Source organism: Danio aesculapii, chromosome 23, assembly GCF_903798145.1.
Source record: "Danio aesculapii chromosome 23, fDanAes4.1, whole genome shotgun sequence".
Taxonomy (NCBI): Eukaryota; Metazoa; Chordata; class Actinopteri; order Cypriniformes; family Danionidae; genus Danio; species Danio aesculapii.
In genome coordinates, this window is record NC_079457.1 from 31,173,819 (window position 1) to 31,197,929 (window position 24,111).

Below are 24,111 nucleotides of genomic sequence, written 5' to 3' on the forward strand. Positions count from 1 at the left end.
AAATATCATTTAGTAGTTTTGCATTATGTGAAAAAAGAAAATACAAATATGTACATGCATTTTACACAATCTTGCACAAATTGATTGACTGCATGGACAAATGTAATGCTACTTAAGTCATTAAGCTGATAAATCACATAATTGTAAATTGCACTCTTAGCTACCGCTAAAAGAAAGACCAAAGTTTAAAACCCTTAAAAAATGGATTCGGAAAATGTTCTTCTAGATGACATCCAGGGGAACATAATTTTGTTCAAATAACCCAGTGAGGTCACTCTGAAAGAACCCAGGCATCATGTGTTGACCCTGGCCATTTTGGCACAAGATCCAGGATCTTTCCATCAAACACAACTTGAACATAGATGCTGTGAAATCCTTTTCTATTGACATATGCCTCCTTATTTACAGTCGGAGCAATAATGCAAACATGAGTGCCATCAATGGCTCCTACAAGGGAAGGGAGGGCTCCAGGGAAGCCCGCAATGCACATAAAAGCCACTTGCTTTTGCTGTATAGTTTGGAGGTCACTTGGAAAGTCAATGAACTGCCTTATGTTTGGTGTTGTTAGTGCTGCTATAGTCATAAACAGCACTCTGCTGGCTGTGGGTTGTGAGGGGTTGATGCACTGCTGCATCTTTCCAGTCTCCAAAAAAACGCAGAGTCATTATTACCTTAATTTCTGCAGTTAAGGCATTGTTTCGTAGAGTGTGAGAAGTTATTGCATTTCTGACTAGATTAGTTACAAAAAGAATATCTTCATGATCAAACGTTTTAGCAAATCCCTGTTATTATATAATTGCAACAAATTCTTTTGTTCTTGAAAGGTGCGTGGTCTCCTATCTGCTGCCATCTTGTTACTCCTAACTAGGTTAAGACACATCGCAAACACTCCTAAATAATTTAGGAGCTGAGACCAAGTCTTAACACTTAATCTTAAGTCTAGAAATAAAAGTAAAATGAAGTCATTCTTAGAATTTTGACACACTTAAAAGTAAAATTCTACACTGAGCAGCTTTATACATAGTCCCAGGTAAACGGTGAACGATTACTTTTTTTCTTTGTTAATATAGTAGCATTGTACAGTAGCATTTTAGTTATGACTTGTAAGTAGTATGATTAACGTTTGGGCGTTGTAGATGTGTTTGGAAGCATCTCGTAACATTTCAATGTTATTTTGGCAAATTGAATGAAATGACTCAGACCTTTGAGTCTTGTTCATCGAGATAAACAAATCTTTTTTTTTTTCCGAGTCAGTAAAATGATCTGAACTTCCCATCACTACGGGGGGACATCAATGAAATGTTCCTGAATGAAAAAGAAACTGCCGTTAAAGTCAAAAAAGAAAAAATTAAATGCCCGAAATTACATGAAACTCTGGAGGAAATGTAAATAGATAGCGATGACCTTAATTGAATTATTTGCTTTAACATGTAAAACAGAATCATGGAAGGAACTTACAAAAAGTAACTCATGTAAACGCCTTAATCATATTGTCTTAATCTAGATTAAGGCAAATAATTTGATTATTGATGTACATGTAAACAGTCAGTGACTCTCAAGTGGTTACAAACCTTTGAGTATGTTTTTTGTGTTGAACACAAAAAGTAGATGTTTTGAAGAATGTTAGGAACATGTGACCACTGACTTCCAGAGTAGGAAATACAACTACTATGTAAATCAATGGTTACATGTTTCTAACATTCTACAAAATATATTTTGTGTTCAGCAAAACAAAACTGGTTTGGCTTTTGCATGAACTATCCCTTTAACACATTACTAGGCCCACATGGAATCTGCGTGCACAGAATTCCGCAGATTTTTAGCCCATCATTGATTCTGTTTATTGTGTAAATGTGTGTAAATTTATATTTATTCAGTTTTTAAATTAACTGCAGTAACATTATTGACTAATATGACAATATTCATATGATTAACTTACACTACAGTTTGTAAAGTAATATTTTCTGTCTTTTAGTAGATATATGAGAGGCTTGCTCTGTTTACCAAATAAAGTGGATCTAATTGGATTTGCTCTGTAAACATTAAATATAAGTAATACTTTTTATTTTATATATTAAGTTTTTAGTTATGATACTCTCAAAATCATTCCGCATAAATCACAGATTTTTAAAAAAATTCTGCACAAAAATAGCAAAAAATGTCCGCAGGTTCCATCTGGCCCTACACAATATTCAAACCTTGTACATCCAGAGGAATGAATCACTTTTCAAGAAGTCTCTTAATATTTGACATAGCTGTACATTTATTTACAAACTGATATATATTCCAAGTTATAAATACATTGTTTTGCGATTGAAATAATACACCAATACCTCCTTAATACTGAAAGTAAAGCTCCTCTGGTTTTCCAGTGACGTGCCGCCTCATGTAAATGCGTCACAAGTGTGTGCGTGTGTAAGTGGATGCGCCACCTTCATCTGTTCCTCCACCCACACACACACACTCCTCTGTGGCTCTTTCAGGACGAGTTTCACATCTGACATCTCCAGCACCCACTCTGGAAGAACAGCAATGAGTCAGGGAAAACTTAATCGGACGCCCAAACCACTTCTGCACTCATCTTCTAAGAAACAGACGAGCGAAAGTCTTTTGAACGCTTGTCCTCCGGGCTCGCTCTTTCTCCTGTCACGTCTCCCAGAGCTGACAGCAGTCCTCACATTTCTCTGTCATGTAGAGGTATGAGTTGATGGCTTCCTTCAGGCCCTCACTCACCAGAGAGTCCTCAGCTCCTTCTTTAGTCTGACTGAAGATCATGGAGCTGAAAGAGATTTGATGGAGCTTTAATACGAGAGCACTAGTGTGACATTAGCTGTTTTGTTGTGAATTTACTTTTGAAACACCATTTTTTTTAATGTAAATAGGCTTGTTTTTATGAGTTAAACAGTTGAATTTTACTGTCTAATCCATTCAGCTGATCTCCAGGATTGGAGGGAGAACTTTTAGCTTAGCTTAGCATAAATCATATTAGACCATTAGCATCTTTCTCAAAAAAAAAAGTTTTTATAGATTCTCTATTAAAGCTTGACTCTTTTGTAGTTACATTGTGTACTAAGGCTGACGGATAATGGAAAGTTGATTTGTATAGGAACTATACTGTCATTCTGCTGTCATTTGCTGCTGTACCATGGCTGCAGCAGGCACCATGATAATATGCAGTGTTGTTACCAAGCTGGGGCCTATTTTCAGGTGCTGCATAATATTGGTATAACAGCAAGCTACAGAAGAGTCAAGTCTTAATAGGAAAATTAATGAAACTCTTTTGAGATGCTAATGGTCTAATCAGATTTAATGATTTATGCTAAGTTAAATGCCTGTCCCGAAGATATTCTGAATGGATAAAAAAAAAAACCTCAACTGTTTAACTCTAAAATGAGCCTATTTCCAAAAGAAGTGTGATAAGGAGTTTATTCAGTAAATGTGTTTTAATTGTCAGATTAAAAATAATTATCCAATATGCATTTTGGTGATTCCATTCAGCATGATGTCATGTACGATCTACTAAAATGTGCACAGAAATCTGTCCATGGATACATAGCTATTTTAGAAACGTGTATTGTGGTGTGTTTGACGCACCTGTCAACATCTTTCCAGTTGATAGTTGGCCTTTTCACTGCAACTGGAGGCGCACCATTGACCACAGGGACATTGTTGGATCCGATGATGTAGCACGGCTCTCCAAGAGTACAGCACAACCCGTCCGCTACTTCTGAAGGACAGTTCACTATTACACTCCAGCCACAACACACACTAATGCTACTGAAACTCATGCTTAAAGGGATAGTTCACCTAAACACAAATACTGTGATCATTTACTCACTATATCAGTAAGCCGTTAACTGGAGTGAAGAGTCACTCTTACCAGAATTATTAAATCAGTGAGTCGTTAACTGGAGTGAAGACTCGCTCTTACCAAATTGATTGAATCAGTGAGTCATTAACTAGAAGACTCGCTCTTACCAAACTGATTGAATCAGTGAGTCATTAACTGTAAGACTCACTCTGATGGAATTATTTTGATCGGTATACCATTAACTGGAGTGAAGACTTGCTCCAGCCAGATTAATTGAATTAGTGAGTCATTAACTGGAAGACTCATCACTCTGATTGGATTACACTTATCTGTATATCATTAACTGGAGTGAAGACTCGCTCTTACCAAATTGATTGAATCAGTGAGCCATTTACTGGAAAACTCACTCTGATTGGATTATTTTAATCAATTAACCATTAACTGGAGTGAAGACTCATGGTTACCAGATTGAGTGAATCAGTGAGCCGTTAACTAGAGTGAAGAGTCACTCTTACCAGAATTATATAATCAGTGAGTCGTTAACTGGAATGAAGACTCGCTCTTACCAAATTGATTGAATCAGTAAGTCATTAACTGGAAGACTCGCTCTTACCAAACTGATTGAATCAGTGAGTCATTAACTGGAAGACTCACTCTGATTGGATTATTTTGATCGGTATACCATTAACTGGAGTCAAGACTTGTTCCAGCTAGATGAATAAAATCTAGATTAATTGCATTAATAGAGTCATTAACTGGAAGACTCATCACTCAGACCAAATCATTTGAGTCAGTGAGTTATTAATTGTAAACTCAATTTGACCACTTTGGGAATTTACAGATTGAAATAATTTGGTCAAAGACTCACTCAGACAGAATCTTCTGAATCAGTGAGCTGTTAACTGAAGACTCACTTAGTTGTAATGGTACTGAAGTAAAATACTTTGTTACCGTCCACCACTGGTATTGATTTATATCAGTATTAAGCACAAATCCAGCAATGACCCAGTCAATCATTAAGTGTCAATGAAGTGTGTGTTCGTGTGTACTGTACCTGAATAGTGCGCGATCATGTCTGAGAGGCTCCTGAAGGTGAGTCCAGGAGAGATGTAGAACCAGCCGTTGTCTATGCAGCTGATGCGGTAGTGTTTGACAGACGCACGCTCCTGTGAGCTGCTCTTACGCACTGACAGAGTGTAGTTACCTAGAGGGGGAAAATAAAAACAAATGTTGCCAGGGTATTCTAGGTGGTTGCTTGCCAGTTGTTGATGTGTTCAGAATGGTATTCAACATATTGCCATGCAGTTTCTAGGCAGGTGCTACACGGTTGCTAATGTGTTGGGAATGGCATTTAACAGCTGTGCAGTTTCTAGGGTGTTCTGTGTGGTTGCTATGCATGTGATAATGTATTAGGAAAGTTATATTTATCTATATTATTGTGGCTGGTTTCTGTGCTGTTTCTGAGGCATTCAAAAATGCTATTTAACATGTTGCTATGCTGGGGTGTTATGGTGGCGCAGTGGTTAGCACTGTCTCCTCACAGCAAGAAGGTCGCTGGTTTGAGCCCCGGCTGGGTCTGTTGGCATTTCTATGTGGAGTTTGCATGTTCTACCCATGTTCACGTGGGTTTCCTCCAGGAGTTCCGGTTTACCCCACAGTCCGAAGACATGAGCAAGTGATTTGGTGAAAGGTGAATTGAATAAGCTAAATTGGCCGTAGTGTATGGGTGTTTCCCAGTGTTGGGTTGTGGTTGAAAGGGCATTCGTTGCGTAAAACATATGCTGGATCAGTTGGCGGTTCATTTCGCTGTGGCAACCCTAAAATAATAAAGGGACTAAGCTTAAAAGAAAATAAATGAATAAATGTTGCTATGTTGTTTCAGAGGTATTGAAGTCTGTGTGAAAATTTACGATGTTTATTTTGCTAGCGCACATTGTTATTTTTTTAGGTGAACAATTCATCTCTGCAAGTGAATCCACTGGAAACAGTTTATTTTGGTAATCTTCAAAGTTTGAAAAAACATTTGCTTTCGTATTTGTCTTAGAGTTTGACATCATCTTTGCTTGGTGATTTCCAAAATGAATTCATATTATTAAACTATTAGAATTACCATGTTGTAATATTGTATACATAACCTACAGAAAAGCCTACAAAAAATAGCATTTAATAGTTATATTAAAAATACAACATGCTGTTGGCACAATAGCCTAGTGGTTAGCGCTCTGACTGTGGTGCAGTAGCATGTCAAAGCGAGTTCGAATCCCGGCTCGAGGACATTTCCCTACCCTACCCCCCTCTTTCTCTCTATCTCCAACTTCGCTTCCTGTCTCAATACTGTCCTATCTAATAAAGGCAAAAGTAAATCTTTAAAAATAAATAAATAAAAACAACATGCTAATAAAAAGTCATCAGCCTTTCCATTTTTGCGACCCCTGGGGTGATTACGTTATATTAAAGACAAAGCACATTGATTTTATGGCACCATGTTTAACTTTGGCACCTTTACGGCACTCACATACATTAAAAATAAATGCAGGCCACATCTGAACATGTAGGATGGTCTCCAGGTGGCGTTATTCAAAATTAAATGATAAATAAACTTGTGCCTGTTGGTATGTATGCAAGTTTTATATATTTATAACCACCTCAGAGGATATTGGGGGTCGCAAGTCACTGGCATTGTAATTTTGCGGGTCGTGGGCTGAAAAGTTTGGAAACCCCTGCACTAGATGAAAGAGAATAAATAGTTCATGGAAAATTTGCAAAGTGTCTTGTGTCATCTGTGAATCAGTACCTGGGAAGGTCTCGCTCTCTCTGATGAGGAAAGAGCCGGGCTGATTATGAGGGAGCATCAGCAGTTCCTCCGATTTCCGTTTGCTGAGACCCACAAACTGCCACCTGCATGAACACACACACGCATACATACACACATGTGAGTAACGTGTATGAGGACAAAACCAGAAGAGCCAAGCAGAGGAAAAAGCAGTAGGCAGAGTACTCAGTAAGAAGGTCACGGTGTCTCCTCACTGTAGTACAGCAGCTGAGCCCACTCAGAAAAACTACAGCTGACATCAGCAGAGCGCCTCTGGGGGAATCATGATGTCACCCACAGGACACGATAAGCCAGACCACCCATTGCATGATGTCATGATGTATGCACACAGTCAAGCAAGCCACTCTTCTCGCATGTGACGACTGCATTTCAGATTATGGGTTGCACGAAAGCCCCAGTGGCCATCTTTGAAACGCCTCTCATGCATATAAGTGCTGCTGTTTTCTCTTTGAACAAAGAAACATCAAATACTGCAGAACTGTTTGGCTAGCTTATGAATTTCAATTTCAGATTTGGAATAATCAATGAAATTTAAGAAAACGCTGTGTTCAATCACACCGAAAGTCTTCTGAAGTAATTCACTACGCATTTCTGATTGCAAATCTTCTCCCAAAATGACAGAGGCTTCTTTGTTTACAGGTTTGTCGCTATTCAAGTGGTTTCCATCATGGGATTTCCGTTTGAATGACTAAAGTGGGAATTTATTTAAAACAATGAGGTCAGACTCGGAAAGACTGTGTGGCATTCGTTTAATACAGATTGCAAAACCAGAGAACATTTGTTTTCAAATGTAGTTGGTTTGTATAAAAGTAGATGTTTCCAGGTTTATACTGATATACAGTTGAAGTCAGAATTATTAGCCCCTCTGTTTATTTTTTTCTCCAATTTCTATTTAACGAAGAGATTTTTTCTACACATTTTTAAACATAATAGTTTTAATAACTCATTTCTAATAACTGATTTATTTTATCTTTGTCATGATGACAGTAAATAATATTTTACTAGATATCTTTACAGACATTTATATATAGCTTAAAGTGACATTTAATAGCTTAACTAGGTTAATTAGGTTAACTAGGCAGGTTAGGGTAATTAGGCAAGTTATTGTATAACAATGGTTTGTTCTGTAGACTATTGGAAAAATTATAGCTTAAAGGGGCTAATAATTTTGACCTTAAAATGTAAAAATTAAAAACTGCTTTTATTCTGGCGGAAATGAAACAAAAAAGACTTTCTCCAGAAGAACAAATATTATCAGACATACTGTGAAAATTTCCTTGCTCTGTTAAACTTCATTTACAAAAAAAATCAAAAGGGGGCTAATAATTCTGACTTCAGCTGTATTTCCCATGTCTGTGAGGAAAGTATTCAGTACATTTGTCAAACCCAGAGAGTTCATAATAAAGCTTCAGAAACTGTCAGAAAAACACATTTCTATTGAGCCTCTCTATCAAAGAATCGTTACTCTATATCAATGAAGGATTGGCTATTTTACTAGAAGGTGGGGCTTCCTTCACTAGTGAGTCCATATTGACCGTTGTCCATTTTCTCCATTCAAAACAATATGAGTGACACTCTTGTGATAATCCATAAACATATTGAAAACGGGGAGAGAGATATGTTTTTCTTTGTGCGTTATAATCATAAAAATTATGTAAATAAGTTTAAAATAAAGTAAACGTAACTTAATAATTCTGATTTTCTTTCTTTGTATTCCATACAGTACAACAGTGTTTCTCAACCACGTTCCTTGAGGATCACCAGAACTGCATGTTTTGGATGTCTCCTTTGTCTATCTCACCCATTACAGGTCTTTCAGTCTCTGCTAATGAGCTGATGATCTCAATCAGGTGTGTTTGGTTAAGGAGACATGGAATGTGCAGAGGTGGTGGTCCTCCAGGAACATGGTTAAGCAACTCTGCAGTACAATAATATTTCATACGCAAGTAATATCACTGCGCAAAAAAGTTATTCAGTTTTCCAAAAGTTACTTGTTAATTCTAATAATTGGTCTTTTAATGTTTGACTGTATATTTGTTGAAGTGTCTTTGTTGAATTTTAGTTAATTTTTAGTCATTTTGTTGTGGTTTTGGACATTTACCATTGAACAGTTTTAATAAACAACATTAGTTAAATGATTAGCTAAAATCAAGGAGAATGAAGCCAATGTTTCCAATTTTAAGAGACACTTCATTGATTGTTTATCAGAATCCCTAATCGTAAGTGACTCCCATAATTCACGCAAAGCATCATGGGGGGTGTAGGAATAATCTGGAAAGGGCACAACAGTCTGATTCTGATACCTCACCTGTTGTAGAGTTTGGCGGTGTAGTTGCTGGGGATGTAGCTCTCATTTCCTGTGGCTGATGAGCTGACTTTAAACCACTCTCCCTCACTGTAAAACACACACACACGCACACACACACACGTGTTATATTATAAGACATATAACACTGATCAGACTCATGTTTTGTTGTACATCAGTGCTCTTACTCTGACAGAATGTTGAGGCGTTCTCCGACTCTAATGGCGCAGTCGCCCGGGCCTCTGGACGGGTAGTCATACAGAGACACCAACACAAATCTGACACTCTCTGGATACACAAACACAACTTCAGTGTTTCTCATGTTACGTAGCTATATGAGTAGCTTAACAAGGAACATTATTATACATTTTTTTAAGAAAAATATTCTTATCAGAAAAATATTGTATCAGTGACACTAAAACTAATATTAACTCATGGAATATGATGTATTTACTAACATGAACAATACATTTACACAGTATTTATTATTATGTCAGCTTGAGAAAGTCACGATACTGTTATACTACATAAACCTATTCTTCTTCCGTCTTTTTCTTAGACTAATTTAAGAACGCATCTCCTCCTAAACCGTTCAAATATCTTTTCCAACTGATTCAACTTACAGTTTTCAGAAAACTGACCTGGAAAATTTGCAAGGGTTCCATTGACTTAACATTGGACCAAATTTATTTGGTGCTAATTTTGCACCAGACTGTCATACAGACCTAAGGTTGGGCTCATTTAACTCAGACTACCAATCTGCCAATCACTGACGACCTTTCAACTTACTAACCACACCCTAGCAACCACTTACGGCACCCTAGCAACTGTCTCATAGACTTCCATTGTACAAAACTGCCATTGACTTTACATTGGTCATACTAACAACATACCAATTCATGCTAACAATATACAAATCCATACTGGAAACATACTAAACAACAAACCAATACATACTAGCAACATACTAATCCATACTAGAAACATATTAACATATACAGTTGAAGTCAGAATTATTAGCCCCCCTGTTTTTTCCCCCAATTTCTGTTTGACGGAGAGATTTTTTCAACACATTTCTAAACATAATAGTTTTAATAACTAATTTCTAATAACTGATTTATTTTATCTTTGTCATGATGACAGTAAATAATATTTTACTTGCATATTTTTCAAGACACTTCTATACAGCTTAAAGTGACATTTAAAGGCTTAACTGGGTTAATTAGGTTAACTAGGCAGGTTAGGGTAATTAGGCAAGTTATTGTATAACGATGGTTTGTTCTTTAGACTATTGAAAAAATATAGCTTAAAGGGGCTAATAGTTTTGACTTTAAAATGGTGTTTAAAAAATTTAAATCTGCTTTTATACTTCAAGATACTTGAAGTCTATACAAGATACTTCATGTTAGTTAATACATGAATTAAAAGACCTTTATTTTAAAGTGACGCCTAATTATATTTAAAGTTACTTGAACATTTACTGTAAAACAATAAATAGTTTTTACACAACTATACTGCGAGAATAAAAACTTTTGAAAATAAAGAAAGTGTATTTCAATTTATTTGTATCTATACATTATTGAAGAAATGTAAGTGGTCAGTGTTTAATTACACAAAGTCATTATTTTGGAATTGATGGTGAAGACTTTGCCCTGCATGATGCAGCACCAGTGTCATTTCTTTTTCACTAATAGTCTATTTAGTAGTATATTTGAAGTCCATTTATTTATTTGTTCCTTTAATATTTGCTAAAGATTTGTACGTTTGTTTTGATTTTAGACATTGTACATGCACATTACAGAGGACAGTTTAAATAATTAACATCAGTTAAACTATTAGCTAACATTGATTATCAATTAGCTAAACTTTTTTAGAAAGATTAAATATATATATATATATATATATATATATATATATATATATATATATATATATGTTTTACGCAGCGGCTGCCCTTCCAGCCGCAACCCATCCCTGGAAAACACCCATACACACTCACACTCATACACTACGAACAAATTAACCTTCCCAATTGACCTATACAACATTTCTTTGGACTGTGGGGGAAACCGGAGCACCCGGAGGAAACCCACGCCAACATGGGGAGAACATGCAAACTCCACACAGAAATGCCAACTGACCCAGCCGAGGCTCGAACCAGCGACCTTCTTGCTGTGAGGCGACAGCACTACCTACTGCACCACTGCGTCGCCCATATATATATATATATATATATATATATATATATATTTAAATTCATGTGTATTCCATGTATTTGTTCCTTATATGCATATATATATATATATATATATATATATATATATATATATATATATATTTACATTTTAACAGTATTATTATGCAGTTTATCAAACTCAATTCTTAACAGTGTAGGACAAACCATACAGAGAAATTTCCCAACGTTAAAGTAATGGCTCATCCTAAATTGAAAATTCTGCTCGCTACAAACCTTTTTGCCTTTCTTTTTTTCTGTTGAACACAAAAGAAGATATTTTGAGGAATGTTGGAATCTGACAGCCATCTACATCCATGGCATTTTGAACTACTATAGAAATAAAAGGCTACAAATTTCCAACATTCTTCAAAATATCTTCTTTTGTGTTCAACAGGGAAAAAAACCGAGTAAATAGTGACTAAATATTTATTTTTGGGGTAATGTATCCCTTCAAGTATGACCACTAGTAAAGGCCACTGAATGCTTTCATTGAAAACCATACAGCATGTTTTTCTGTTGTTGATGTATAAAGTGATGCATATCTGAACTCACCCATGGTCAGCAGGCCGTTGCTCTCCTCTGTGTCCAACAGGACAGCATGAGCATTGGATCCACGCCGGTCTTTACTTGGCCGACTGCCCATACTGATCTACAGTGTTTACCTGCACAGAGACGATGCGAACCACAATCTGAAGGCAGAAGAGAGAGAAGAACAAACAAATAAATAAACAAAAACATGAATAAATAAATAAAATATAATATTTAAATAAATTAAAAGATGTTAACGATCAAATTAAAACAAATAAACAAATGTAAATGTATTCATTCATTTTTTATTTTCGGCTTAGTTCCTTTATTAATCAGGGGTCGCCACAGCGGAATGAACCGCCAACTTATCTAGCATATGTTTTACGCAGCGGATACCCTTTCAGCTGCAACCCATCATTGGGAAACATCCATACTACTCACTCACACATACACTTCGGACAATTTTGCTAACCCAATTTACAAATGTAAATAAACATTCAAATAAATAAACAAAATAAACAATAAATAAAATTAATAAATAAATATAAACAATTTAATTAAAATAAAACATAAATAAATAAAATTAATAAATAAACAATGCATTACCATATTAAATAAAAAAACATAATCTGAAGGCAGAAGAGAGAATAAACAAATAAATGAATTAATAAAAAAATACTACATTTAAATAAAATAAATAAACAAATAATTAAATTAAAATAAACAAATGACAATATATAAATAAACGTTGAAATAAATGAATAATATTAAACTAATTAAATTAATAAATAAATATAAACATGTAATTAAAATAAATAAATAAATTTAATTAATAAATATTAAATTACAAGGCAGAAGAGAGCAAGAGGGAGCAAACAAAGAAACAAATGAATGAATAAATAAACAAATGAAATAAATAAATATGAAATTACATTAAAATAAATGTAAATTAAATAACTTCATAAATAAAAAATACATTAAAATATATAAAATTTCATTAAGATTAATTACTTAAAATAAACCAATAAAAATAAATAAACAAAAATCAAAATGTAAATAAATGAAAATATATAAATAGACAAACAAATCAAATACAAAGTTTATTAAATTGAACTGAAACTGAAAACAAATTAATAAAAAGATGTAATGAATTAAAATAAAATACATTTAAATAAAACAATTTAATTAAATCTGATGTTCGAGAGTTATCAAACCATGGCTTCCTTATGCAACACTTTAAACATAAAGTGGCAGGATGTCGATAAACCACTTGTGTACTAAGATGAAAACTTTCCATCCACACTTTCATTATCACAAACATGGCCCCAAAAAAAAAAAAGAAGAAATGGGGTGGCCGGTCTAAAAATAGATCTGCTTTAATGCTGAGAACGTTCTGCTGTTTTTAGTCACATTCAGTTACATCACAGTTTTATAGGCCCTGTTTAAGTAAACAACAATTGCATAAAACATTCTGCTCAAACATGAAGAGCACCAAACAAAGTCTAATATAGCTTTAAATTATATATAAGTGAAGTCAGAATTATTAGCCCTTCTTTGATTTTTTTTTTATATTTTTAAATATTTCCTAAATGATTTTTAACAGAGCAAGGAAATTTTCTGATAATATTTTTATTTAATGAGAAAGTTTTATTTCGGCTAGAATAAAAGCAGTTAGCCCCTTTAAGCTTTTCGATAGTCTACAAAACAAACTATCGTTATACAATTACTTGCCTAATTACCATAACCTGCCTAGTTAACCTAATTAACCTAGTTAAGCCTTTAAAGGTCACTTTAAGCTGTATAGAAGTGTCTTGAAAAATATTTAGTCAAATATTATTTACTGTCATCATGGCAAAGATAAAAGAAATCAGCTATTAGAAATGAGTTATTAAAACTATTATGTTTAGAAATGTGTTTAAAAAATCTTCTCTCGGTTAAACAGAAATTTTAAAAAAATAAACAGGGGGGCTAATAATTCAGAGGGGCTAATAATAAACTGCATTTTGCATTTTTTTCTGAGTTAGTAGTAATTACTATTGTAATAAATAATAATATAAATAATAAAGGAATCAAAAAAGTGAATAGAATACATGTTTATTTTAGGTTTAATGTTAGGTATATTTACACTTTTTTATTAATTAAATAAATTAAATAAATGCTTAGTTAAATCTTCCTTTTTTCCTGAACTAGTAGTAATTATATTTGAACAAAAATGTGCATATTTTGAATTTTTTTTATAATAGAAAATAAAGAAAAATATCAACATATTAAAAGAAGCACATAAAATATAGTTGTTTATAGTTTATAGTTGTTTTTTTCTAGTCTTTATACTTTTATCACAATCTTATTTTCACCAAAAGGTTTTAATTATTGAAAAGACAATATTTTATATTATGTATTTTAATATGTAAAGGACAAAACATCTGTTGTTTTTATTTCTATATAAATATATTTTGCAGAATGACAATGGTTATGTTTCCATCCAACTATGCACATTTTAGATATGCGCATAAAAAAGGTTGATGGAAATGCCAAGATTTGAATACATTTTGAAAATTAGAGATCATGTGATGATGAAAATGTGTGTGAATGGATGAATCAGCAGGCTGACTACATTGTAAAACATCTGAAATGTTGTTTTGGTCATTCTAAAACACTTTAACCATTCCAGTATTAGTGTTATATTATTAATCACCTCCAGAATCAAGAGCGTCTGTGCTCCGCCTCTCACACCTTCAAACACACATTTATTGCGTGTCGACATTGTCTTCTGAGGCGCAAGTAATATTAAATGAAGAAAAGATTCATGCAGCTTCTCCTACCACAGCTAATTCCGTTTTTACTGTTAAAATTTGACACAAGTTAATCCTTAAGTGACGATTTTGTTCTCTTTGACTCGTTGGATGGAAACACCATTTTATTCGCACATCTTTTATGCGATAATCCAATTTTGTGCATAAAGTTAATTCGCATTTTTGGATGGAATCATAGCTAATGTAACAATTTTACAATTAAATAATAAAAAAAATAAATAAATAAATAGATATATTATATATATTTACTTATTTATTAAAAATAAAATAATAATATTATATTATATTTTAAATACCTTACAATACACATTTTGTATACAAACTAAAAATAATAAATGGTGCTAAAAATCTATTTTCTCAATTGGATTTGATGCAGAACCAAAATGAGATGCCTTGCCTTTGACTCACAAACAGTAAATCCAGACTAAACCAAGTCCATATGCAAATTACAGGTAACATATCACACTCCGAGACTATATTATGATATAAAGTGACTCATATTCTCTTAATGTGACTCTAATATTCTTAAGAAGCAGCGACACAAAGTGCAGAGGTTTAATCCTCCACTGCTTTCCTACAGCGTTGGTGTGAAAAACAATCACTGTAAAGCTTTTAAAAGACATGATAACAAAGGCAAGCTAAGTGTTTTCTCAAAATACTCACTTTAATGCTTTTCTCGCTTTGTGCTGATAATATCGCATGTTATTACATAGTAATAACACCTTTATTACATTGTAATAGAATGATAATTCAATCCCTGCAATTAACACAAAATGTCTCCAGTGTTATGATTTCAACATCCTCAAGACCTGAATGCTATATCAGCACTCAATACTGAGCTTTGAGTGTAAGGTTTCTCCATATTGCAAAACGAAGGCACTGATCCCACAGCTATGTGGCATTACAGAGCAGATGGTCAACTGGTGGCACAGATGGGTCTCTCACTGGGTCATCAGGGTCTCCAGGTCCAAATTACAGACCTCATACCCACCACACCAAAACAACACATGTAACTGATTACATATGAAGACCGCTATCATGGAGTCCAACATATACAGAACATTACAAAGAAAACACATTGAATTTAACTTTAAATCTGGAAGTAGAAAGCTGTTAACCCTTTAAGAGGCATCATAACCACCTGGTTGACCTTTTATCCATAGGTTATCATTATTATTTTAATTGCTTAATACTATTTATCAGAGTTGTGCCAGTATATTATTTAATACAGGATGTGGGCCAAAAAATACTTTCAAGGTGTGCATCCTAAAGGGTTAATAGTAACGTACACATTCACAAGTAGATTATTTCTCAATTTTTTATGAACGTTTAACATTGTATCTATATATTAGCCATATATAAGAGCAAGGTTACTAACATCCTGTTGTAGTTAGAGCTTGTTACGGCTTTCTTTTCAGTCTAGGGGTTTTGTTCAGAGGTGCAACAAAGAAGACTAAACTTGTTGGTAAATAATATTGAATTAGGGTGACATGGTGGCTCAGTGGTTAGCACTGTCGCCTCAGAGCAAGAAGGTTTGAGTCCCGACTGGGTCAGTTGGCATTTCTGTGTGGAGTTTGCGTGTTTTCTCTGTGTTGGCGTGGGTTTCCTACGGGTGATCCGGTTTCCCCGATAGTCTAAAGACTTGTGGTACAGGTGAATTGAATAAACTAAACTGGCAGTAGTGTATGAGTATGAATGCAAAAACATATGCTGGAAATGTTGGCGGTTTATTCCGCTGTGGCGACCCCTGATTAATAAAGGAACTAAGCCGAAGGAAAATTAATGAATGAATAATATTGAATTAGAACTAAATAAAAGATAAACATAGAGAACACACTTCAATCCTCAGCCCCAAAGTGAAGTCAGCAGAACGTTTAGAAAAATAAACAGCAGAACTTATTTACTAGGAATACAGGGACTTTAACAGAAACTGAATGTCAAACTGAGTGACTATAGCCTAAAGCAGGGGTGTCTAAACTCAGTCCTGGAGGGCCGGTGTCCTGCATAGTTTAGTTCCAACTTCCTTCAACACACCTGCTTGAAGTTTCTAGTATACCTAAAACGAGCTTGATTAGCTGGTTCAGGTGTGTCTAACTTTGATTGGAACTAAACTTTGCAGGACACCAGTCCTCCAGGACCGAGTTTAGGCACCCCTGGCCTAAAGAAAGTTACGTTTTAGAGGACTAACATACCTAAAGTAAAATTCAAAAATGAAAATGATTACGAAAAGGATTGATCAATATCTTGGAACTTGAAACATGTCTTTTTATGTTGTTATCACACTGATACTTCAAAATGGCACACAAAGCCGCACGTTTCTTTGAAACTCTCTTAAAGGAAGACTTCAGTGCAAGAGCAGCATGCTTTTCAAGACGATCCTGACTTTGATTCAAGATTACAACTTTGAAGTTCAGAACTTCTCATGTTTACACGACACAGACATGTGTCCCCCTTTTTATTTAGTCATTCGTTTAATATATAAAGTGTTCATTCGCAGTCTTCTCTCAACCAAATATGTTTTTGGGGTGTAATTTTTGGTAAAAGATCAAAAGATAATGGGCACACTGCCACTTTTGCTCTCTAAATTTTTTAATTTAACGTTATATTAAACTTTTTTTTGAGAGCGAAAGTGGTAGTGTGCCGATTCTTTTGATCTTTCGCCACTGTGTTCGTTTTTGATCGAGCACCTGCCTTTGAGAATCCTAGATGTGCGCATATTTCTGTTTCTTGGTTGTGTAATTTGGTTGTGTAGATTAGTTCTCGTTATATGTTCAAATGCAAAAAAATGCTTAAGAGTAAAAACAGAAACCAAAATTCGAAAGATTAAAAATAGTCACTGAGTATACTGAGGACCAAACATGCCAAAACACCTCAGAACACTGATGTAAATCATACATCAATACATTAATTTACTAACACTAATAAAAGTGACTTTGACTCAACAACATATACCTGAGCAATTGATCATAATAATAATAATAATAATAATAATAATTATATATATATATATATATATATATATATATATATATATATATATATATATATATATATATATTTAGGTCAAGTATATACAACTATTCAGCACACGATCTTTGAAACACTTAACATCAATTGTCCACTGTAATAAAGTGCTGGGTTCCACACAATTCCTTCATGTTGTCTCAACACAAATTGATTAAGTTAACATAATTTTTTTTACAAATTTTAAGTGGACTAAACATAAAACAACTCATGAACTGTGTTGAATCAGCTCATTTTAAATAAGTAGTTTGAACAAGCAGCAAAAAACCTATTTGGAGTGTACTGAATTCTATTAAATGAATAAACACTTCACTAAACAAAGTATAGCACTCACCTCATGGTCCTTAGAGTTCAATTGATGATAATCCTTTCTGCACGGGCAAACAGAGCTCCTCACATGCACATCTGAAAACTGAGATACTGAGAGTGCAATTTTAACCCAAGTTACTGTTATTGTTTGCTGATGTTCTCAGATTGAGGTAAAGGATGATGTTGATGCTGCTGTGGTCTCTGTGTTTTAGCATGCACGCTGGTGGCAGGCGGCTTTATTTACTGCACACTTGCAGTTTCCTGTGACGAACAGGTCTAACTGTCACTCCTGTGCTGACGCACAGATGTCTGAAAGTGAGCGCAAACAGAAAGGTGTTGTGAAAATGTTTTGAGGTCCTCTAATCGACAACACAGATGTCGACTAAGGGAACACTTTTGAATGTCATGATGTCACGGGCTGATTGATGCAACAGTACAGATGTCAGCAGAAGAGGCAAGTTCAACGCAAAACTGAAATTCCAATTCAATTGAGTTTTCCAAACGAATCAAGGAGAATCGCCATGGTTATAACTGCCATGGAAACTAAATGATGGGATTTGGATTCAGATCCTCACCTGTTATAGATGCTAAAAAATTCAATTCAATTCAATTCAATTCAATTGACCTTTATTTGTATAGCGCTTTTACAATGTAGATATGTGTCAAATCAGCTTCACATAAAAGGTCATAGTAAATTGGAACAGTGTAGTTCTGTTTGTAGTGTTGTAGTGTAGTGTTTTTCAGTGTGTAGTGTAGCCAAAACAAATTCCTTGTGTGTGTGAAGCACACTTGGCAATAAAACTGATTCTGATTCTAAGTTCAGTTCAGTGTAGCTCAGTTCAGTGTGGTTTAAAAATCACTACTGAGAGTCCAAACACTGAAGAGCAAATCCAACGATGCGCAGCTCTACAGATCCCGAACCATGCAAGCCAGTGGCGACAGCGGAGAGGGAAAAAAAAACTTCACTAATTGGCGAAAGTGAAGAAAAAAAACCTTGAGAGAAACCAGGCTCAGTTGGGCACGACTATTTTAATTTCTCCGCTGGCCAAACGTCTTGTGCAGAGCTGCAGTCTCAGCGGCGGAGGCTGGAAGCTGGCCTCAGCGAAGACTCGTCTGTCCCTGGAGCGTCACAGGAATCAGTCTCATGTTCTCCACTCCTCCATGAGTAGCTGCTCAGGATAGGGCCTGGTCCAGGATACGGAAACCTTGGGATCATCTCGTCGTTGGTCTTGGATCTTGGGTCTTGGAGGGCCTCGGGAAGAGTATCCCCAGGTGGAAATGGAGAATAAAGAGAATATTTAGCATAGCTGCTGTTCATAGTGTATATAAACAAGATGCAGAACCTGTGTGGAAACCCGCTAAGTTGTGCACTGAGTGCAAGCTTTACTAAACAGATAGGTCTTTAATCTAGTTTTGAATTGGGAGAGTGTGTCTGAGACTCGGACGTTATCAGGAAGGCTATTCCAGAGTTTAGGAAATATAAATGAGAAGGCTCGACCTCCTTTACTCGACTTTGCTATTCTAGGTACTACCAGAAGCCCTGAGTTTTGAGATCTTAAAGAGCGAATTGGATTGTAGTGAGACAGAAGGTTGGTTAGATAAACAGGAGCTAGATTATTTAAAGCTTTATATGTAAAAAAAGCAATATTTTAAATTCAATACGAAACTTAACAGGCAGCCAATGTAAGGAGGATAAAATTGGGGTGATGTGATCAAATTTTCTAGACCTGGTAAGAACTCTGGCAGCTGCATTTTGTACTAATTGAAGTTTGTTAATAGAGGATGCTGGGCAGCCAGCAAGCAGTGCATTACAGTAGTCCAGCCTAGAAGTCAAAAAAGCATGGACTAGCTTTTCTGCATCTGAGATGGATAGCATACTTCGTAACTTAGCAATATTTCTCAGATGAAAGAAGGTAGTTTTTGTGACATGGGATATATGATTGATTTTTAAAAGTTAAATTGCAGTCTAATATGACACCCAGATCTTTTATAGTAGAGCTAACGCTAACTTTGTATCCCTGTAATTGTAGGTCGAGTTGTGATTTCTGCTGTGTACAGGATTTAGGCCCAATAAGTAATAATTCTGTTTTGTCTGAGTTTAAGAGAAGATAATTGTTGGTCATCCAGTCTTTAACATCTTTAATACACTCAGTTAGCTTGGACAGTTTAGACGTCTCGTCATGTTTAGTTGAAATATAGAATTGAGTATCATCTGCATAGCAGTGAAAGCTGATCCCATGTCTTCTAATAATGTTTCCCAGGGGTAGCATGTATATTGTAAACAGCAAAGGGCCTAAAACTGATCCTTGAGGCACCTCGTATTTTACTGGGCTGACTTGTGAAGGCTGTCCATTAATATTCACAAACTGGTAACGGTTAGCTAAGTATGACTTAAACCATTGTAGAGCCTGTCCCTGGACACCTTTAAGCGATTTATGAGGATACTGTGGTCAATGGTGTCAAATGCCGTACTAAGATTGAGTAAAACTAATAGCAAGATGCACCCTTGGTCAGCAGCTAAAAGTAAATCATTGGTTATTTTCACTAATGCAGTTTCTGTACTGTGATGAGCTCTGAAACCTGACTGAAACACTTCAAAAACATTGTTCGTCTGCAGAAAGGAGCATAATTGAACAGAAACAACTTTTTCTAGTATTTTAGACATAAATAGAAGATTTGAAATAGGCCAATAATTAGCTAGGTTGCTGGGGTCCAGTTGTGGTTTCTTAATAATAGGCTTAATAACAGCTAGCTTGTAAGGATTTGGAACATGGCCTAAAGATAAAGAAGAGTTGATAACATTACGAAGAGGTTCGCCTATAACAGGTAGCAATTCTTTCAGTAACTTTGTTGGAATTGGGTCCAACATACACATAGCTGGTTTAGAACTATTTAGAATTTTATCTAGCTCTTCCTGTTCTATGATTTTGAAGCACTGTACGTTATTTAGATTCAGTGGCGTGTTTACTGGCTCTGAAGTATAAGGCCGTGCAGAAAGTTTAATATCTCCTATTTTCTGTCTAAAGCCTTCTATTTTATTGCTGAAAAAATTCATGAAGTCATCACTACTAATTTGCGGTGGAACATTTTGTTCCAAAGATGGCCGATTATTTGTTAATTTAGCAATGGTGTTAAATAAGAATCTAGGATTGTTATGATTATTTTTTATGGCAGATTTTAGAGCTCTCCTATAGCTGGACATACTGTCTTTGTACGCAATTCTAAAAACTTCTAAATTAGTTTTTTTCCATTTACGTTTCAGGGCACGGGTTGCTGTTTTGAGAGCGCGGGTATGACTATTATACCATGGTGTAGTTTTATTCTCTCTAGCCTTTTTTAGTTTGATGGGTGCCACGGTATTTAGAGTGCTAGTAAAGATGGCCTCCATACTGCTGGTTACTACATCAAGGTCATCTGCGTTTGCATTTCGAAATAAAGAAAGATCAGGTAAGTTATTTATAAATTCATCTTTGGTGGCTGGAACAATAGTTCTACTAGGGCGATATATCGGGGCGGATCTGCTAATTTCAGGTAAACACAACTTATACACAGCTTAAACAAGTCTTGCAAATAATGAGTGCTCATTAACGTTTTAAATTCTGTCTGGGAAAAATAAATGAACACGTACTGAGAGTTGACGTATGCACAATTTTTAGACTGAATTGTATTGAGTTGCGTTTTAGCACTCAAATGCGGCTCTATCATACTTTTAAGGTTACTTGTTTTGTTTTAAGGGTCAAAATGTGTCTATCATAATATAAACAAAAATAAATATATGTATATTTTTTTCAAGGGTGTCATGGTGGTTAGCACTGTCACCTCACAGCAAGAAGGTTGCTGACTCAAGTCCCAGCTGGGTCAGTTGGCATTTCTGTGTGGAGTTTGTATGTTCTCCCCATGTTGGCGTGGGTTTCCTCTGGGTGCTCTGGTTTCCACTACAGTCCAAAGACATGCACTATAGGTGAATTGGGTAAGCTAAATTTTTCGTAGTGTATGAGTGTGTGAATGTGAGAGTGTATGGGTGTTTCCCAGTACTGGGTTGCAGCTCTCACATGACAGCAGGGAAAGGCACAACAATTTTTGTGGAATGCGAAGAAACCTCGAATGCAGTTAGAGAAACTGCAGCTTCCAGTTAAGAGGGCAGGCCTAGGTCTCCCAAAATTATCTCTGTATTATTACGCATTTGGTTTGATGCACCTGGGACAATGGATGTTACCTCCAGAATGTCCTTATTAATGGTGAAATTACCAATGCCAGTACGCAACCATCCAATTATTTCACATCTCCAAACAATTTGAAAAACACATTGCGGATTTGGGCGACATGGTGGCGCAGTGGGTAGCACAATCGCCTCACAGCAAGAAGGTCGCTGGTTCAAGCCTCAGCTGGGTCAGTTGGCATTTCTGAGTGGCGTTTGCATGTTCTCCTTGTGTTTGCCTGGGTTTCCTCCGGGTGCTCTAGTTTCCCCCACAGTCCAAAGACATGCGGTATAGGTGAATTGGGTAAGCTAAATTGGCCGTAGTGCATGTGTGTGATTGTGTATGGATGTTTCCCAGTGATGGGCTGCAGCTGGGAGGGCATCCGCTGCGCAAAACATGTGCTGGATAAGTTGGCGGTTCATTCCACTGTGGCGACCCCGGATGAATAAAGGGACTAAGCAGAAAAGAAAATGAACGAATGAATTAACATTTCAGATCGGACCCTTTCCTAAATCCTTCGTCTTCCATTTATTAACAATTTTGGATTAGCCCAGATGGAACACCAGTATTATGCAAGGAATGGATAGATAATAATATTAACATTTTGGAAGATCTTTATGAAGATAGCAAATTAATATCTTTTGAAAGACTTGAGCATAAAACTAATCTGCCTAATAATCAGTTCTGGAGGTATCTACAGTTGAGACATTTGCTCACAAATGTCTTTGGCTCCCTTTCAAATTCTCCTAAGGGTAAAAATTTTTATTACATGGCCCGCAATATTATAGGTACTGGCAATGAAGCTTCTAAATACTATGCACTACTCAAACGAGTGAAAATATTAGTTCTTAAGTCAAGAGATTTGGGATGCACATTTAAAGACGAGAACTGGGGAAAAATTGCTGGGAATTTAAAGTCTAGAAATGTTAGAACACGTCTTATACAGTTTAAAATTTGACCGATTTTACTGGACTCATAAGAGACTGTTCAGAGCAGGTTTCACAAACAATCCAGAATGCTGGCGATGCCAAGAAGCAGGTGACCTATTCATGTATTATAGCAATGCCCAGAAGTGAAACATTTTTGGAGAGAGGTGCATGAATACCTTGTAAAGATATTGCAGACCCAGTTTGATTTTGCCCAAGCTTAAACATACTTGGTGACCCCTGTCCCTTAAGCCACATGAATAAAGCTGAATCACAGTGGATACAGAGGTGTATCGTGCTAGGCAGACGGGTGATTACTAAAAACTGAAAATGTTCCAGGGGACCTTCGATCTTCGAGTGGATCTCAGAGTTAGGACGAGTAGCAACCTTTGAAAAACTCTCCTACAGTTTACATGGAATAATTGAAATTTATTTTGATAAATGGGGAAAATTTCTAAATTTCTGCAACCCACAATATTAGCAAACATGTAACAAGACAAAATAATAATTAAGGCTATGATATTAGCAACCCACCACCCTTTTCTTCTTTCGTTTTGGTTTGGTTTACTTAATTTATCTGATTTATTTCTTTATTGTATTTATTTATTTTGCATTGTTCTGCTTTTATGTTAATGCTCTGTATTTGATATTCATGTGCATTATTTGAAACAAGACAAATCAATAAAAAGTTCAAATCATAAAAAATAAATATAAAAGTATAAGGTGTGTGAGACACACGTGAGGATGGCGGCAGCAAAACAAAAGGTGGATATCAGGAGCTTTTTTCAACGAAAAGTCTAAGTCACATAAGCTCAAGTTTGCTACTAAATGAGCCCATCAATATAATGCGTTAATACTAGTGTTTTTCCCAGATTTAATGCACAGCTTGACGTTATAGCAGACTGATAAGTCTGTGAACAATATGCCATGAAAACTAACTGTAGAATAAACAGTTACATGTAAAAGAATATGACCCCTGCCAGTTCTCCTAATCTCTCATAGTAGCATGTTCAATTTAAAACAATTTGTCTGGAAAAACTACAGCCTGTGCTCCATTCTTTATCAATACTGATATATGTTTCATCTGCACTGGTTAGTGGTAAGGCTAAAATAAACAGAAGTCTTTA

General features: G+C 35.5%; 1 protein-coding gene across 2 annotated transcripts; it reads right to left on the reverse strand.

The window, feature by feature from the left end:
* On the reverse strand, positions 1–18,147 carry sla2b (Src like adaptor 2b). Of its 2 annotated transcripts, none has more exons than XM_056450014.1 (8): positions 17,885–18,147; positions 11,738–11,874; positions 9,138–9,237; positions 8,953–9,039; positions 6,606–6,709; positions 4,866–5,015; positions 3,595–3,727; positions 1–2,779 (listed from the first exon to the last, which is right to left on the reverse strand). In XM_056450014.1, exons 2-8 carry the CDS (start codon positions 11,826–11,828, stop codon positions 2,647–2,649), a joined length of 798 nt encoding a protein of 265 aa, XP_056305989.1. In that variant the 5' UTR covers positions 11,829–11,874; positions 17,885–18,147; the 3' UTR covers positions 1–2,646. The 2 variants fall into 2 exon arrangements, with proteins under 2 accessions (XP_056305989.1, XP_056305990.1); XM_056450015.1 differs by having other exon boundaries at positions 3,595–3,724; positions 17,885–18,144.
* Positions 18,148–24,111: the final 5,964 nt, after the last annotated feature.

Excerpts from the sequence above, each read along its gene's own strand:
- sla2b (XM_056450014.1), bottom strand. The coding sequence starts at position 11,828 with ATGGGCAGTCGGCCAAGTAAAGACCGGCGTGGATCCAATGCTCATGCT. Across the intron at positions 9,238-11,737 it reads CAACGGCCTGCTGACCATGG|AGAGTGTCAGATTTGTGTTG; the intron begins GTGAGTTCAGAT and ends TTGTGTATCCAG. Across the intron at positions 2,780-3,594 it reads AACTGGAAAGATGTTGACAG|CTCCATGATCTTCAGTCAGA; the intron begins GTGCGTCAAACA and ends AATCTCTTTCAG.